General features: G+C 50.8%; 1 protein-coding gene across 3 annotated transcripts in view; it reads left to right on the top strand.

The window, feature by feature from the left end:
- The window catches only part of NRG2 (neuregulin 2), a 257953-nt gene that overhangs the window by 199138 nt on the left and 39692 nt on the right, over positions 1-19123 (top strand). For all 3 annotated transcript variants that reach the window (XM_059698576.1, XM_059698577.1, XM_059698575.1), the window contains one exon: positions 18704-18875. In XM_059698576.1, coding sequence (XP_059554559.1) covers positions 18704-18875 — 172 coding nt within the window. The remainder of the gene's footprint in view (positions 1-18703; positions 18876-19123) is intronic.

Raw genomic sequence — 19123 nt, 5'->3', positions numbered from 1 at the left:
ATGCCTCCATCATCTCTCTTTCTGTGTCCACTCCCCAGTTTGGCCTCAAGGTCTGGTCAAGTCCCCAAGTACCCTGGAGCCCCAGAGTCCCTGGCCTAGACCCAGAGTCCTAGCCTGCTGCAGGCTCTCCTAAGGAGGACACTGTCCAGAGAAGCCTTGGGACCCTCTCCTGAGCAGGCAGAGCACTGGCTGAGATGATCTTTGACTGGGATTCCAGTTGGGATGGCTGTAAGGGGACACCTCAGGCAGAGAGAGGCAGGCAAACCGCAGGCTCAGGCTTTCTGGGAGCCAGAAGAGGGAGAGCATTAGCGATGTAACCCTTTCAGCACCACACCCAAGCAGAAGGCAGGACGCTGTCCTTTTTGGCAGCCCTGGTGTAGTGGCTTGTGAGAAGTGTTGCTGGGAGAGTGGGGGAAGGACCTGTCAGTGTCTGAATTCACCTCCACAGGCCTGAAGAGAGGAGCCAGCTGGTGTTGGCAGCCGGGGCTGTGGAGTGTGTGTGTGGGAGGGGGGCTACAAGCCACCTGGGGCACCCAGGCTTCCCTCAGGCTGCAGCCTGCCCCGGCTGGGAGGGGCTCCTGGGCCACAGACCCCGGTAGCCAAGCACAAATGGCAGCTGCACAGAAAGTATTCCCCCAGATGGTGGCATCCCATAGGACTGAGGTCAGACTGTCAAGGTTGAGGAGGCACAGGCAAACTGCCGGTAAAATTGGTGGTGGGGGTTGATGGCGGGGGAGGAGGGGTGGACACCAGACAGCAGAGACAGGCTGCAAGGAGCAAGAGCTCTTCCTAACCCCGCTGGGCTGTCCAGTGGGTTTCATTTTGGTCCCTTTTTGGGCCCTCCTCTAGCTGTCTCCCCACCCCCATGCTGTCCTTAGCCTGGCCCTCACTACGGGATCTCTCCTCCCCCCCTCCCCACCTCCACCACCCCCCCCACCCGCATCATGGCTCAGGCCCCCAGCCCAGCTCGAGCCCCGTCTCTGGCGAGGCAGGAGGTCGGTAGCACTCTGCTGGGGCGCCTATCCCGCCTCGCTGGCTCCCTCGCTCGGTGGGTCCAGGGAGGGAGTTGGAGCGAGCTGCCCGAAGCCCACTCCCCTTTCGGCAGCTTGAGCGGGTGGGGAGGGGGTGGCGGAGATGAGGGCTGCGGGCGCCCAGTGGGAGGGGAAGAGTTAAGGCTCTCAGCTCCCCTCCCCCGGAGGGTGTGACCGCCTATAAGACAGGCGCAGCGCTCGGGCACTGGGGCTGCAGGCGGCGGGGGGCGCAGCTTGGCGCCGGAGAGCAAAGGCCGTTCCTGCGCCTTCTGCACCTCGCGTCTGTCCCACCGCCCCAGAGCCGGGGCAGAATGTCGGAGTCCAGAAAGCGGGGCCAAGGCCGCGGCAAGAAGCACCGAGAGGGGAGGAAGCGGGAGCGGGAGCCAGAGCCGGAGCGGGAGCCCGACCCGGGGGAGAAAGGTAGGGCACCTCAGAAACCTCGTTTTACTAGGAGAAACCTGCTGCCTCCTCACCTGCCCCCCCCCTCCGTCCCGCGCTCCGCGGGTGAGTCTGGGGCTGTGCAGAGGCAGAGGTGACAGGCACCGAGGGGCGTGCGTGCCAGCGTGCGAGTCAGTCGCTGTGGTCGGGTGGGCAAGGGACCGCGCACGGAGCCTGGCAGTGGCTGTGCGCGCCCGTCCCCGGGCACTGCGTCCCAGCGGAGGGGGCGGGTACCGGCCTACAGGTGAGGAGCGGGGAGCGGGCTGCAGAACGGAGCCAGGGCACAGTCGGAAAGACAGCGTTCAAGCAGACGCGGGTCCTGACCTGGCGCCAGAGCGCTGGGGGAGCTGTCACTGCCTTCCCTTCCTGGAGTGTGCTCTGGGCTCACTCCCACCCATGTGCCACACCTCCGTGAGTTCTGCTCATTCATTGGAGCAGGGACAGCAGCGCCTGCCACCTCGAGGGGATAGGGCGCCGCTGTTTCTGTGACAGATCTTTCCCTCGGAATATTGCTGCCAAGCAGTTGTCCACCTTTAGTCTTCAGGAGTGACTCCCTTGCACCCTTGGGTTCTGTCCCCAAGGAGGAAGGGGAGAAGGTGCTCTGGGTGCTCGGAGCCTGTGCTGAGACCCACTTTGGTGCCCTCCGTGGGAAGCTGTAGGGTGAAAGAGAGGCCCCCACTCAGTACACTGGCTTTGGGCTTCTCAAGGATGGGCCTAAGGCATGCAGGTCCGCCCCAGAGGCTTGTACAGTTGCCTTCTCACTTCTTGTCTCTTTGGTATTTTGTTAATGTCTATTTTGTACCTGTCAGCAGTCTAAGCATGTTCAAATGCTTCATCTCCATTTAATCCTCATAACAATCCTGGGGGCAGGCATCCCTAGCCCCATTTAACAGAGGGAGCAACTGAGGCTGACTGAGGTTAAAGTCACAAAGTAAGTTCCAGAGATAGGTCTCGGGGACTTCAAATCTCTGCACAATGATGCCCATGTTGCTGGTTCTCTATCCCCCACCAGAGTTCCTGCCAGAACTGCAATATAAACATGTCTTCAAAAGAGCACTGGCCTGGGAGTTGGGAGGCTTTAGCTGTGGTTGAGGATTTGGCCAAATGACTTAACTTTTCTGAATTTCTGTGTAATGAGGGGCAGGTAGCAAGGTAGCCTCTGAGGTCTCTTGATTGGGAAGAGCCTAAGAGTCAACAAGTCCTTCAGCCCAGCAGAGGAAAGGACCTGGGGCATTTAAAGGCCATTGCTGGGTTCTCCTCCTTGTAAAGCAAGCACTCCCTGAGTAATGCGTGGCCAGCTGATGCTGGGCTAATGTGGTGTGCGGTGCGCTCCCAATCTGAGACCTGAAGGAATTCCTGATGCCTATTTTCAAAATTCATGTGTTTGGCTCAGTGAGCCACCCCCACCCCATATACATCCTATTATGGGCACCTTGGAGGGCTGGCTAGGTAAGGGCACCCTCCCAATGTCAAGGTTGCAGGAGCTGAACTAGTAACAAGCCTCCTGGGCTTCACCAGGTAGGAGTAAGGGTGCCAAGGAAATTAACAGCTTGCTGCTAAGGTTAGAGTATGCATTGGGGCAAAGATGGGAGAGGGCTGCAGGTGGGAGATCCTATAGGTCTCTCAGTAATCTCTTCCAGCACCTTATACCCAGGTGAGAAAGTCCTTCTTCATGTCTAATTGTAATCTCTCCTGCTGTCTTTTCTTCTCTGCTTCCTCTTGTTCCCTGCCTCCAAGTGGACAGAATGCCTTCTTTCAAGGAGCTGGCTGGTGAGCGATACCAAGCAAACCCAAGGCCTGGGCTAGCGAGATTTTGGACACTCTGGAATAAGGAGGGAATAGGGAAGAGTTGGGCTCTGAACAAGACCTCAGGAGAAAGTACCATGTCCATGAGAAGCAGCAGTTAGTGTGTTTTTTAATACTCACCCAAGGATATTTTTTCCATTGATTTTTAGAGAGAGATTGGAGGGAGGGAGGAGGGGGAGAGAGAGAAAAACAACAACACATTAATGTGAGAGAGACACATTGAATGGTTGCCCTCCTCATGTGGCCCCAACTGGAGCCTGGGATCAAACCTGCAACTGCAGTACATGTGGATTCTAACCACTGAGCAAAACAGCCAGGGTTGAAGCAACAGTCTTCAACCCCTGATATGTGCCTTGGGGGGTAGGATGGGTGCTTAAGTGAACACTGACCTACAGAGCTGGAAGCTTCCCTCACAACTCGCCTTCAGCCCACCCAAGGCTGCAGGGTCGTCTTATTGCAGCTCAGAGTGCCCCCCCCCGGCCAGGGAACACATGGCCACTGGGCAGTTGGAGAGGGGTCTTAGCCAGGGTGGGGCCACATTTGCTAGAAAGATTAGAAGGTGCAGACATGGAGAGTGTGAGCAAGTTACCCGTTAAAATCTTCAGCTTAGGCCCTAGCCGGTTTTGCTCAGTGGATAGAGCTTCCGCCTGCGGACTGAAGGGTCCCAGGTTCGATTCTGGTCAAGGGCATGTACCTTAGTTGCGGGCACATCCCCAGTAGGAGGTGTGCAGGAGGCAGCTGATCGATGTTTCTCTCTCATCGATGTTTCTAACTCTCTATCCCTCTCCCTTCCTCTCTGTAAAAATCAATAAAACGTTTTTTTAAAAATCTTCAGCTTAGATAAGGGAGGAAATCTGAAAAGTAGGAGGGAAAAGGAAGGAGAGAAAAGGGAACGTTAATGAATTGGCTCCCCCATCCATGACCCACATCCAGCAGTCCCCCATCTCCTCCCTGCCACACACACTCAGGCCAGTGTGGGGAAATGGGCTTTTCCCTTGGCCTCAGCACAGGAGTGCTGGGTGGGGCTGAACTGCAGGTGTGAGCTCTGCTCTATGACTCACAGAGTTCGTGGGGCTGACGCCTGGTATCCCTACCTGGGGCTGCCCTCCTCCCCCCACCACACACACACACACACACACACACACACACACACACACACACACTTCCCTTATTCCAGGGCGGCCATGTTGGGAGGTGGGTCATCAACCCACTCACGTACCTGGGGTCCATCCCACTCTGGCTCTGTGTGACCTTGGCACTGCCCTCCCTCTTTGCGTCTCTGGAAATACTCTCTGCTCTCAACTCTCACCTTCTCCATGGCAAGGCAGAGCCCCAGCCCTCAGGCCCTGTCTCTGAGAATTCTGAGAGGAGGAGAGCTGGAGAGAGGAGGAGACTGGGGAGCAGGTGGGGGAGCAGCTGGTCCCAAAGAAAGTGACTAGCTCTGAAGGTGCCATGCTATTTTGAAGAGTAACTTGAGAATTGGATTTGAAGTTGCTGATCTTTTCTATAGGCCCGCTGAAAGACAGTCAGGCTTCGACGGGAAGGTCCCCTCTGTTGAAGCTCCCTTGTGAATTGGGAAGCTGTGTCTGCCACAGGAGGGCAGGGGGCAGGTTTTAGTCTTCTCCGGGGTGTCCTGGAGTATGAAGGCAGATTACGATCGCTAGCTGAAAACTCTGGATACATGTCATCTGATTGGGCGCAAAGAATCCTTGCAAGGACTCTCTCCCATCTTTCCCATCTCCTACCTCTAGTAAAAATAGTGCCCAGACTTCCAGGACAAACTCTGGTCTTTAGGCTGTAGAGGTGGCGATATGCCCATTTGCATGTGGCTGAGCCACATCTGGCGGTTGCTTTGGCAGCCTCCACCTCTGGCCTTGGCCCCTGGCTGACCCTGCTGATCAAGGCACCTGGAGTAATCCTCCTGCCACTCCAGGGTTCAGTCTGTGCCTCACACTCTGCTCCGGCTCCCTGGCACCTCAGGATTCATTAGGAACAATAACAACAAGCAAAGAGTGACTTTGTACCTCCCAGCAGTCTTTCATCCTGAGAGCTCAAAGCACTTTACAGAACAGGACTCATCAGTCCTCAGCCCAGGTCCCATAGCATTTCTAGAGACCCAAAGAGGGAGGGCAGTGCAGGGGACAAGGGGACAGAGAACTCTACTTTTCCAGATTGCACAGCAGTGGGGCTGGAGTGGGGCAGTGAGTCACCTGGGGTGGGGGAATCAGTGGCCAATGGGTCTGGGATAGAAGTAAAATTGGACTGAAGGCTTCAGGCTTCAAATAGAGGAAATATTCTTCCTTACAAGAATATAAACCAAAAAAAGAAAAAGAAGAAGAAGAATATAAGCCATCTCCCACCAGGCCCTCTGGCCTCTGTGGGCTCTGTGAGCTGCTAGGGGAAGAAGTGGCAGCTTCATGGGAAACAGAAACCCTTTGATTCAGATACTGTCAGGAATCCCAAGTGATCCCTGTTACCGCCATCTGCCCTTGGTGCCGAAAGGTTCAGGGCTAAGTCAGAACAGCCCTGACCTTAGGATAGTGCCAGAGTAGGAGTGTATGGAGGAAAAGGTGCTGACCCAGTATGGGGGAGCCTTAGTCCCAGCCTCAGTGGCTTCCTAGAGTGGCTGCCCATGCCTGGTCACCCACACTCACCCTTCCAGGCCTCCTCTGCTCTCTTTCCCACAAGACTGGCCTGCAGGACAGTTGGCATACGGGCAAGAGGAGTTGGGTTTTTCTAAACATTGGCAAAGCATTGCCAAAATTTGAGACCTGAGGCCCATCAGAATCATGATCCCATTGTGTTTCCCATTTCTGAGCCTGTCATCATTGTACATAACTTAGCACGAGTGGCAGCAAATCCTCCTTGTCTTTGTCCAGCCCAGCCTTGGTCTAAACATCCATTTAGCAAGACTTCCAGATCCCGGCCACATGGTAACTATACAGACTGCATGTGCTTTTGCTCACTTTGGTGTACTCCATTCTGCAAGCATTCATTGAGCTCCTACTATGTAAAGAAATCACAGCTGCTGCCCTCAGGATCCGAGACTGACCCTTACACGAATACCTGTGATTAGAACCAAGTATAAGGCCAGAGCTGTGTGCAATGTGTGATGAGGAAAGGAATGAATTATTCTGGGAAGGTGTAGGGAGAGCTTCACAGAGGAGGTAATATTTGTGCATGTTAAAGCATAAACTGGGAACTTGCCAGAAATGCAGTCTTTTGCATTTGAATCAGGAAGTGTGGGGATGGGGCCAGTGTGTGTTTTCAAAAGCCCTCTGGTTGATGTGATATGTGCTGAAGTGTGAGAAGCGCTTGTTGAACTGGGTGGCCCAGCTTCCCAGACAACACCCTGTAGGGGGCCTGTCAGTCCCAGAGGTGTTTCCCCAGTGCCTTGGTGCCAAGAATGATGCCTGGGGGCTGCAGGCATCGTTGGGGAATGGGCTTGCCACCCTGGGGGGCAACAGAGATGAGTGGGCAGAACTAATTGCAGTTGCCAAGCTTTCTGGAGGAGATGGGCTGAGATGGACCTTGGAAAATGGAAGGAGATCTGAAGGGGCTTGGCATTCAGGCTGAGAAAACGACTTGAGCAGAAGTGAACAAGGCCTTTGGGAAATGAAGATACACTGCCCATGGAGGAGGGAGAGACCAACGGGCCCAAGCAGTGGGTTTTCTGAAAGTCAGGCTGGTGAGTTTAGACTTATCTGAAACAGACTTACCTGTGACTCTGGTGCAGTCGGGTGTGGCTGGATCCGGGCTCATGGCCAATTCCTTCACTATAGAGGTGGGGAAACTGAGACCCAGAGAGAGAAGTCCATATACCAACAAGGCAAAGGGTTTAGCAGCTCCCGGGCAAGAATGAGAGCAGCAGCTCCGGAGCCACTGCCGCCCTACCCGACCCTGCAGCCTCATGTCTCCCACCTCCCACACGGCACCCGGTCAGATGGAATTTCTCTCTGTTTCTTGAGTGCACTATGGTCTCCTGACATGGTCCTCAGAACCTCCAGTTCCCTTTGCCTGCAGCTCTGTCTGTCTTCTCTTGGCCAACTCCTGTCATCCTTCAGGCTCAGCATAGTCTTTGCTCCCTCCACAGAGCCTTCCTGGAGGTGAGAAGGGAGGGGGAGGTGTATCCTCTTTGCTCCCCCCGTGCCTCCCATTCCACTGGATGGGCAGCACCCCCTCAGCAAGAACCTCCACCATGGCATAGACCATGTCAACTTGACCCTCAACACCTGACATGTGCCCAGTGCCCAGGGCATACGTGAGTGTACAAATGAAGGAGGACACTCTCAAGCTCTTCCACCTGTGCACGGACACCTCGCCAGCCTCTCTCCTGTTTGAAGGAGGGCAGTCTCATGGGAAGAGGCTGCCCTGGCCGAGCTTCCCAGCCTGTGGCCAGAGGCCCCTCGGTGGTTGGGAGCCTGATAGGCCGAGTAAGGGTAGTCCTTCAGGGAGGCCCCCAACTTAATCATCTGCTCTGCTATCCTGGGCAGATGCCAGCTTGAGCTGAGGGGGAGGGAACAGGCCAAGTTGGGAGGAGTATTGGGTGGGAAAGGGCTCTGGGATTAGCTGTCAAGGGGCCCCACCCTCCCCTTGGTACTAGCGGCAGTCTTGATCTGAGGCACCCATCAGTCATGAATCCATTTGTTCAGCCAGCGATCCATGAGCACCTACTCAGTGCCAGATGCCAGATGACAGCAATGCTGCCACACATCCCTCCTTGAGGCCCCCACAGTCCAGAAAGTTAAGTAATCAGTTTGCTCCAAAATAGGAAGCCCCAAATTGGGCAGGAGAAACGCTAGGGAAGTCTGTGTGAGGCAGAGATTGCTTCTGGCTGGGTGGATTAGAAGAGCCCGTGGCATCTGAGATTTAGATTAACAAGAGCTGCCAGCTATTGAGCTTTCTCTGTGTCAGGTACTGTGTGCTAAGTTCTTGACACACAGCACCCACATTTAATTCTCACCACAATTTTAAGAGGTGGGTGAGATTGTCCCTGTTTTACAGACAAGAAAATAAAGGCTCAGAGAGGTTAAGAAACTTGTCTAGTTAGACAGGACACCAGGCAGAGCCAGAGTGAAAACCGAGACCAGACTGAGCCCCCCAGCCTGCATGTCTGACCCTTCTGACTGTGCTTCTGTGTGGGGAATGGCATGGGTGAGGGGGCACGAGGCAGGCAGAATATAGAACAGGCATGTTTGGGAGTAGCCAGTGATTTTGGCCTGCCTAGAATATACAATTCTTTTTTATTTTATTTTATTTTTTGTTTCATAAAGGGAGAGAGAGATAGAAGCATCAATGATGAGAAAGAATCATTGATCAGCTGCCTTCTGCACACCCCACACTGAGGATCAAGTCCACAACCTGGCATGTGCCCTGACAGGGAATCGAACCACAACCTCCTGGTTCACGGATCAACGCTCAACCAGTGAGCCATGCCAGCCGGGCTAGAAGATACAATTCTTGAAGGGAATTGATAGGGGAAAAGCAGAGAGGGGAGGGGGACTGGTTTACTGACCCAGTAAGCTTCCTCCGGGGGCCCTGGCTACCAGCAAGGAAGACAGATGGCCTTTCTTCCACAGACATCATGGCACCCAGGAAGGTTTCTAAGTGGCCAGAAGCACATAGAGGAGACTCTGCCCCGTGTCCATTGCTAGTGGAGTGGTTCTGGGATGGGGGTAGGCACAATACAGCCCAAACCAGAGCATGGCGGATGATGAAGGAATAAGAGGGCAAGAGGCTTGGTGGAAGGTGGGAGTTCTTGATCTTTGGGGAGAGTCAAGAGAGACGGTTGTCAAAAATGACAAGGTGACAGAAAGAACCCAGGAGCAAGAGTGGTCTTGGGAGAGGAGATAGGGAAACTGTTTTCCCACATGTTATATTTGAGGCAGTGGCTGAATACCCAGGTAGGTATTCATTTTGGGGTGAGCCTCTCCCTAGCTAGGACCATGGGGACCACATCTCAGCTCTCCCAGACCCCAGAGGTCCGAGGCCAGGGCTGTCTGTGCTTGTGGCTGGACTTGCAGGGGAGGACGCCGGGCCTCTGGCAACCTGGGCCCCCTGCACCCACTGGGGTGTCTGTATTTGGTGAGCACATGAGTCTTATTCTTACCTCTATCAGCCCTGGTAAGACCTTTCCCCTGATATCCAACGTTTCTTTGAATTCTTGTATTTTTATTTTATCTCAAAAATCCACATGAACTTGACATTGTACTCCATCATATGTCTGCTTTAATACAAAGGTGCTGCCTTTCCTTACTAATGAACTCGGCAGACCCTTCAGAAAGCGGTCCTGAGACCATCCTGCGGCTTTTCCTCTATCTCAGGTTGAGAAGCAGGTCGTGCCTAGTGTATAAGGTGCCTCCCCTCTTCTGCCCACCCTCCCCCCCCCCCCCCACACACACACACTACATTTCCCATGACCCAGAGCCTCAGAAACAACTTTCTCCAGCTAGGCTGAGGGGGTGGGAGGCGCAGGCCCATCCTAAAAGGTGTAGGGACTCTGGGATCCCCTCAGCTTCCTCGAGCAAGGGGCTGCCTCGTCCAGCAGCAGCAGGCCCACCCCACAGAGGGCGCTCGGGGCCCGGGCCCAGCCTTCCCAGTGGGAAAATTAGAGTTTCGGCAAATGGTAATGGCCTTTCAGGCCTGTCACCTCTGCTTTTTCCCTACCTTCACTCCCAGTGGCTGAAGAGATCATGGTCAGAAGCCTCCAACTCCCTTACCCTCTGAAATAGGCAGAGCGTGGCTCAGAGATGAGTCAGCTGAGCCCAGAGAGGCTAAACTATTCACCTAAGGGCAGACAGCTAGGAACTCAGGGACCTAGATAAGGACCTAACTGCTATGTCCTCAGCTGCCACACTCGCCTCGGTTAAGCACTGCTTCCCCTGGGCCTCATCTGCGCCACCTCTAGGCGTATCTGGCCTGGGCCCCAAGTGGTGCTAAGAAACCCAGAAACTGTGCTATCCCAGCACACTGTGTGCTATCCCTGCTTGTTTGAGCCTATGCAATAGTATCCCTCGCCAGAGGTGACATCCCCCAAGTCCCCCACCTCTACCACCCCATCATGTACCTGTGTCTCAGCTCTGAGCCCGGGCAAGGAACCTCAGCATGCACCAGCCTGACTCTGGCAGGGCCCTGAGGAGGCCAATGTGTCCGTCAGGATGCCTCGTTCCTGTTAGAGGGGGCTGAGAGTGGGCATAGTGTTGACCCTGGTGGTCAAGCCAGGCCTGTTTATGCCCTTCACTCACACTGTATGTTGGGTGTCAGTGGATGGGTGTTTTGGAATGGGCAGGCAAGAAGCGTCAAGCAGCCCTAACCGATTTGGCTCAGTGGATGGAGCGTCAGCCTGCAGACTGAAGGGTCCCAGATTCTATTCCAGTCAAGGGCATGTACCTTGGTTTGTGGGCACATACCCAGTAGGGAGTGTGCAGGAGGCAGCTGAATCGATGTTTCTCTCTCATCGATGTTTCTAACTCTCTATCCCTCTCCCTTCCTCTCTGTAAAAAAATCAATAAAATATATTAAAAAAAAAAAAAAAGAAGAAGAAGAAGCGTCAAGCAGGAGTCATTTCTGTTGGTCTTGGAGCTGCCAAGGTTTGTCTCTTCCTCCTTCCTCCCTTGCCCTTCTGGTCCTCCTGGAACAACGTCAGCCTCCCCTCTCTAGCTCCATCCCAGCCCCTCTTCTCTACCTTCTAGCTGAGGAGCCAGGTGCCTGGCCTGCTGAGCTGAAAGCCCATCAGGTGGACTAGCTTTCACTGGGGCAGGGAAAGTGACCCTCTGTGCGGCTCTGCCCCCTGCCAGTCTCAGTGTAGCCCTAAGCAGGAGACAGAGCCCGACTCGAGCCCAGGAGCCAGGTTGTCTTGTGCAGCATCACATCCCCGATGATGGGTAGGTACCTGGTATATCATAGGACTGTAGGAGGTGTGGATTTGTTGGATGGGTGTGAGAAGAGGGCAAGGCAAGCCCAGGCACCAGGCTGAGCCTGGTTGGCTAAGAAAATGTGGCTCAGGGGCCACTCCCTTTGGGCGCCTGGCCTGTGAGTATCAAATGGCTCTTCTGCAGGCCACGGGAGGATACCTGACTGCCGTTTCTCAGAGAGGGCCCTCTGTGCCCACGTAAGTCAGCTGTGTTTTAGTTGTTGGGTTTTTTTTCCTTCTCATTTGAACTTGGAGTCTGTAATTAACCTCCTATAGGTCACTTTGTGGGTAGGAAAGGGGTGGGGAGAGAGCCGACCCGCAGCCTGCCAGCAGCAGGGCCGTAGGAGACTTTGATGACAGGCGGGCTGGCCACATTGTCTCCAGGTGTTGTGCTGCAAAGGGGACTGCTCAGCCTTAGTCATGAGCTGAGGATCATTAACCCTTTTAAGAGTCCGCTGCCCCTGCCCCCTGGTTGCCAGGAGGGAGGCCAGGCCAGGCCAGGTCCTCCCTGGCTGGGCTGCCTGGCCATGTCCTGGGCGTCTGTCTTGCTCTCAGATCTCTGCAGGCTCCGCACCCACCGCCCACTGCCGAGAGGAATGAGGTCAAACTGCTGGCAGCAGCGGTATCTTCTGGCCTCAGGGCTGGGATGTGGAAAAGGAGCAGCCCTCGCTGTTCTTGCTGTTGTTATCTTCAATGAGGTGCCTTCCGAGGATTCCCCGTCAAACACATACAGGCCAGATGCCTTGGTTTGGCATGAGGCTGTGAGGAAGCAGAAGCCACCAGATACCCCATGGCCCAACTCATCACAACTGAGATGTGTCTTAAGGTTTTAGTGGACTCATCCTCAAGAGAAATCTTTTTATGGAGCCCTTGATCATCCTTGGGAGACCTTCCTCTTGTTATAAAACTGCCCAAGAGATTTCCCCAAACCCCATACCCCTAGACCCTTAACCCCACTCAAGAGGGCCCTGGTCCTGCTGCTCAGATGGGCCCTTTTTCAGGCAAAAGGGAGCTGGACAAAGGGACCTCAAGGAGTTTGAGAGCTCAGCAGAGAGGCTGAGCCTGAGGAGGAGACATTAAGGGAGGTGATGGCAGAGCTGCCCGACATCAAAGGGGCCCCTAGGCCATCAACTTGCCACCTACCCCTCTACATGTGGGGAAGGAGCAGCCACAGGGAAGCAGGGTCTCAGTGACAGCCATGGTGCAGAGGAGGGGAATTGCCACCCTCTTCTTCCTCATGCTTCTACCTGATGCCTCTCATCGGTCGCTCCCCTGGGAGCTGGGCCTTTGAGAATCCCCTCTGCGCGGGGAAGTGTACACAGACCTGAGGACTGGGACTCCTCCCTTCGGCTGCATAGCTGAATTTGCAGAGAAATCTATTGCAGTCCTGTTAATATTAGCAGGATGTTGGAGACATCCCAATTCATCTGGACGATGGAATATTATGCAGCCATTAAGATGATTTAGATCTGTATTTCTAGATTCGGGGAAATGTTTTTACGATATATTGACTAAAAAATGTAGGATATAAAACATTTTAGAGAGAATAATCTTGAAGGAGATATTTGAAAATGTTGCCAGAGTTTTTTTCTCTGGTAGTAATTGAATGGATTTAAATGTGTTTTTCTTTTTCCTTACTTGTATTATGTAATTTTTCTACAACAAGTAATGTATTTCTTATGTAACAAAACAATAACAGAGGGAACGAGCCAACCTCCTTGTGGGGCAGGATTGGCTACCCCATGTATAGCTAGTCATTTCTGTCTGGGACAAAGCACAGAACCTGGCACCATAAGCACACTCAGTAAACGCATGTCAACCGAGGGGGGGAGTGCTTGCCCAATGGGTTGCTTCAGCTATTGTCCTGACAGATCCCATTCATCCCAGGAAGCCTGTTTCTCTGCTTGGTTTAGCTTTGGCCTCAAGACACTCTGGCGACATGATACAGTGGTTTTCATACTAGCATTCTGGGTCCTAGTCCATCAAAGAGTCCCAGACAATACTGGACCCAGATCAGAGAGGGGGCCCAGGCAGGGGCTAGAGCTGGCCTACTTGTATCTGAGTCCCTGTAAACACTATCTCCAGGTCCTCGAAGGTCTGCTGTATGAATAACCTCTTAGCCTTGTCCCAGGTGTCCCTAAGGATCCAGTGACTGGAAGCCACAGTGGGAGAAGTATGATGCTCAGAATAAGAATGAGCTTAAAATGCAAAATGTAAGAGCAAGTCATTTCCTGACCTATAAGCCGTTGATGTCTTTCCATCACATCTGCAAAACAAATCCAGGGCTATCGAGGGGCAGTTGTTCATGCTCCTCACCATAGAAAGCTCTGGGCCCAGGAGCGAGGTTGCAGAGGTCCTCTGGGCATTGTTCAGGGTGCCACCTGGTGGGTGTTCTCTTTCCTGCCACCTGAGCTGCTGCTGCTTCCCCCCCAGGGGACTTGCTTGAATTAAAAAAAAAAAAGTCTGTTCTCAGGGTCCTATTCCCTTTCAAATGTGCATCTTTGGCTTAGAACTGTGAACTAAGATTTCTGTGAGCAGGGACCAGAATCAGACATTGCTAGAGCGGGAGACATGTTTTTTAGTACAATAGTCCCCCCCCCCCCCACCTTATCCTTGGGGGATAAGTTCCAAGACCCCAGTAGGTGCCTGAAACCCCAGATAGTACTGAACTCTATATAGGGTGTCCCCCAAAAAATGTATACACACTTTGAATTATTATAAAATCAGTGTTTATTAACATATAGTTCATTTTCAAAATTTAAAAGAATCTGCAGAAATGAGTAATTTTTTGTCAATGTCTGAATTCAAACTGATGACCGGTCTGGTCCAGGCACTGCTGATAACATGAAGAGGTAGAATCGCAAACATAAAAAATCATTTCATTTTGCATTTGTGTTCCCTCAATTCGTCAACTGTTGCTGGTTTTGTACCATAAACTTTATCTTTTATGTATCCCCATTAAAAAAAAAAAAAAGTCTGGTTTTTTCTTTGTTCAAAGCTCAGTCTGGCTTCACCCATTATTTCAAATCAGTTAAACCTGAAAAGGAGTGAGAATTGAGTTATCAGCTGTTAAAATGTGTATACATTTTTAGGGACACCCTATATATACTGTCTTTTCCTATACATAGATACCTATGATAAAGTTTAAATTTTAAAATAGGCACAGTAAGAGAGTAATAATAATAACTAATAATAAAATAGAACAATTATACTAATATGCTGTAATAAAAGTTATGTGAATGGCTTTGGGGCCATTATTAGGTAAAATAAGTGCTACTTGAACACTAGCAGCTACAAAGTGACTAACAGTCGTGAATATGCCGGACAGAGTTGATTCACGTCCTGGGCAGGACGGAGCCTGACAGCGTGAGATTTTATCATGCTACTAAGAACAGCACACTATTTAAAACTTATGAATTGTTTATTTTTGGAATTTTCTACTTCATATATTTGGACTGTGGGTAATTAAACCTCGGGAAGCAAGGGGTGATTACTGTATCTCAGTTGATTCTTGTGAGGAACTGTTAAGAACCAAAAGAAAACTCTTTGTAAAGAGCATAACATGTTTCAAATATATGACTATTTTTATCTTGTCATCCTTTAGACCAGTGCTGTCTAGTAGGAATATAATGTGATCTACATAGATAGCTTTACAATTTCTAGTAGGCACATCAAAAGTTAACCAAAAAAAAAAGCTTCAAAGACATTTGCAAGTTATGGGGCACTTCCGGCATTCTCTCCTCAGAGCCTATGGAAGCACTTTAGGCAGGGAACTATTTCAGCAACTGGCAACCAAAACAGTGTGTCTGACTGGACATCCCTCATTTACTTTGACAAAGCCCAAAAATCTGGACCCACCCCACACCAGCAAATAACCCTCTTCCTCTTCAGCCACCAACCCTATTTCAGGACTCTCAGATACGAACTTGCATTTGTTGAACCTGGACTAAACACTTTACATTCACTATCTCCTTTAATTCTCACAATAATCCTATCAGCTAGTTATTGTGTATATTTTACAGATAAAGAAACTGATGCTTAGGTTAAGAAAGTAGTTTGCCAAATTTCAAATCTAGGTCTGTCACACTTCAAAATTCTCCAGGGGCCTAATTCCTAGTCATCTGGCAGAATTTCCAATTCTGCATGCACAAGAGGGTAGGAAATTGCAAGAAATGTTGATCAAGGACTTCAAAAAAAATGGGGTTACCCAAGAAAAAGAGAAGAGGGACAAATCCAGACTTCTTGTCCTGGCTCAGATAGCCACATGTCAGTGACCTGGGCCTCCCTCTCCAGGATCCCCTCATACCACCCTTGCTTTCCAGAATCTTCCAGCCACATGGGCCTCTGTTAACTAGCTGCTTTTCACTGCCTCATAGATCCTGGTGATTATTTGCCATTGTGCATCCTCCTCACTCAAGTTCAGGCTTCATGAGAGCAGGAAGATTATCTGTCTTGTCCACTATTGTATTCTCAGGGCCTAAAATCTGGACCGTGCCTGGCATGTAGTAGAATGAATGAATGAGGAACAAGTGAGCTAGATGGGATTATTCTGAAGTGAGTAGACTATCAACAAGTGGCGCCCAGCCAGTGTGGCTCAGAGGTTGAGCATCAGCCTATGAATCAGGAGGTCACAGTTTGATTCCTGGTCAAGGCACATGCCCTGGTTGTGGGGGCTCGATCCCCAGTAGGGGGGCATGCAGGGGACAGCTGATCAATGATTCTCTCCCATCACTGATTTTTCTATCTCCCTCTCCCTTCCTCTCTGAAATTAATAAAAACATATTTTTTAAAAGTGGCTATTGGGTCACACAGGGTTCTTACTAGTTGGGGTGGGCTCTTTGTGATCTGAAATGTAGTCTTGGGTTTCCCATTGGTGGCAGAGAATGACTTTGGAGCCCCCAGTTCTCAGGGCCTCTGAACTGGGGTCATACCTCTTGTTTCTGGAGCCTCTATGTAACTGCACCCTCCTGCCCCCTTCACCACCACCATTAAGCAGTGGCCTCAGACTCAGCGCATAGTGTTGCACCAGGACTCATGTGCAACAAGGTAGTGGAGTGACCACCACCTCTTCTCACCAGGTATCACCCCCGCCCTCACCCTGGCTTGTTGGGAGGGAGGTGGCCCATGGAGGGGGTGGTTAGTGGGCCCCCTGACTCAGAACTGCAATGAAGGTCAGCACTCTCTAACCTGAGAAGAGCTTTCTGTTTCCCTGGTTCACAAGAAGAGGGGGGAGACTAGTTGGAGATCGCCAGTTGACCAAGAGGCTAGATCCCTGGATGTCAGCCTAACCTTAGAGCAAAGCCGTCTGTGAAGATGTGTTCAGTTAGTAACCAGTCATGAGCTATACACTCACAATATGTGCACTTTCCTATATGTATGTTATATTTTTATTGTTTATTTTTTAAACCCACATACCTGGACCCACTCTCACAGGTTCTGTTTCATTATGTCTAGGATATTTCCTAGGCACTTACATAACTTTTAAAGCTCTCCATATGATTCTTATTGGCATGTAGGGTTAAGAACTATTGATAAGCAGTGACTGAGGACTGAGGAAGGTGGGGGTGTAGGTAAGGGGGAAGGATGCCTAGGCAGGATTTCAATCCCATTTAGAATTATGAAGTTCCAGAAAGCCCAACAGATTGATAGTTTGATACACATAAAACCTCTGGATGTCCAAAAGAAAACCATTATAAAATATAAGAAGCAGGTAATTGGAGGGAAATGTAGCAAAAGCTTCATAGCTTTAATATGTATACAGAACTCTTACAGATCAATAAGGTGAGCACCCAATAGAAAAATGGAGTACGGGCAAGAACAGACAAGTCACAAAGAAGAAATACAATGGGCCGATACACTTAGGAAAAGTGGTCAGCCTCACTAGGAATCAAATAAATGCAAATTAAAACAACAGAGACGTTATCTTTTGCCTAGCTAATTGGTGAAGATTAAATACATGATAATACCTCATGTTGATGAGGGTGTGGAAAAAAACAGGCACTGTCATTCACTGGTGGGAGTACAGATTGATGCAACCTTTCCAGAAGGTAATTTGGCAACCGTAAAGCTGAGGAAGATTGCAAACCTTTGTGACGCAGCAATTCCACTTTTAGGAAGATTGCCTTAGGAAATGATTGTGGATAATAATAACAATAATAGCTAACCTTTATTAAATGCTCGGTGCATGCCAAGCTCCACACACATTATCTCATATAATCCTCACAGCCGTCATCCCACAGGGTGAGCTGTTATCACCTGTACTTTACAGACAAGGAAATGGAGGTGCAAACGGATTAATTAAGTCAATGACCAGAGGACACAAAACTAACAAGTAGCAAAGCCTGGATTTGAACCCCGGCAGTCTAGTCAAGAGCCATACTACCTGTACAACAGCGTACACTGGGTGTGTGCATTGGATATATAATGTATACAGTGGGCAAAGGTGCAAGGATGTTCCTCTGGGCTTGTTTGTAATGGGGAAGAAAGGAAGGGGAGAAAACCTGCTAACTACCCCATGATAGGAATTGGTCACATAGATTGTGATATACTCCTACTGGAATATTATGCAACCATGAAAAATGATGCTATAGAAAAAAGGTGTGAGGTCAATGGAGGAAAAAGGAGACTCGTGTAATACTTTAAACAATAAAGAATTTAAATTAAAAAAGGAAAAAAAGTATGTGAATACGAGGGTTTTTTGTATATGTATGTTACTAATGATTCCACTTTGTTTAAAATGTGTGTGTTTTGTATCTGCATAAAGATCTGTGAAAGGATATAAAAGGAATTGACAAAATTGGCTGCCTTTTAGAAACATTGTATGGCTGTGGTGAGAAGTTAGAGAGAGACTTGTTGTTTCAAGCCATATATCCTTTTTCACTTCTTGAATTTTGAATCGTGTGAATATTTTATCTATTAAAATAATGTGGCCTGACCTTCTCCTTCTACCCCCAGCCCTTAACTCTTAGCTGAGTTGGCTCGTCCCTCAGGCTGAGTTGGGGTAGCTTCTTTGGGCTTCAGCACCTTCTTGCCTCCCTGAGCCATGCTGCGTGTCAATGCCGGGCCACAGCTCCCCTGAGAGGAGGGGCTGTCTGTCATCTTGGTCTGCCTGGGTCGCCTGGGACAGAAGTTAGATCATGAACACTGAAGTCAAGGAGACCTGGGTTTAAATCCCAGTTCCATCACCTTGAGGAAGTGACTTCACCATCCTGTGCCTCGGTTTTCCCATCTATAAATGGGTTTAATCACTGCAGTGAACTTATCAGGTTATTGTCATAAGATAATGTATGTAAAGCTCCCGGTACCATTCCAAGCACAAGGGAAACTCCGTCCAGGTAATTGCCACACGGCATCATTTCAGACCCTCTGTGAATGCTTGTTGAATTGAACGAGGAAATGACACCTGGAGGGGCAACTCCCCAGGCCCAGCCCAAGGACAGTGGCCCTTCCTCCACTGCTCATACTTGGCACTGCCCCATCGTTGCCATGCTCACCTCCCTGCCTTGTGCCCCCACAGCCACCCGGCCCAAGCTGAAGAAGATGAAGAGTCAGACGGGACAGGTGGGGGAGAAACAATCGCTGAAGTGCGAGGCAGTGGCCGGTAACCCCCTGCCCTCCTACCGCTGGCTCAAGGATGGCAAGGAGCTCAACCGCAGCCGCGACATTCGCATCAAGTACGGTAATGGCAGGTGAGCAGCAGCCACCCCTCCCTCCTGGCATCTTCCCTCCTGAGAAGGAGGGTCCTGAGCTGGCAGAACCGAGGGCTGTGTCCCCAGACTCACCTGTAGATCAAATTCCTCACCCCCTTCCTTGCCACCCCCAATTTCTCCTTGCAACCCTGGGCTCCTCTGGTTATGTTGGCCCAGTGTCTTCAGACTATAGATGCTTAATCAGTGTCTCTGGATGGTTGAAGGCAATTTGATTGTCAGTCAGCTTT

Source organism: Myotis daubentonii, chromosome 5, assembly GCF_963259705.1.
Source record: "Myotis daubentonii chromosome 5, mMyoDau2.1, whole genome shotgun sequence".
Lineage (NCBI taxonomy): Eukaryota > Metazoa > Chordata > Mammalia > Chiroptera > Vespertilionidae > Myotis > Myotis daubentonii.
Note: the sequence above shows the minus strand (reverse complement) of the source record. Positions and strands in the feature narration are given on the sequence as shown.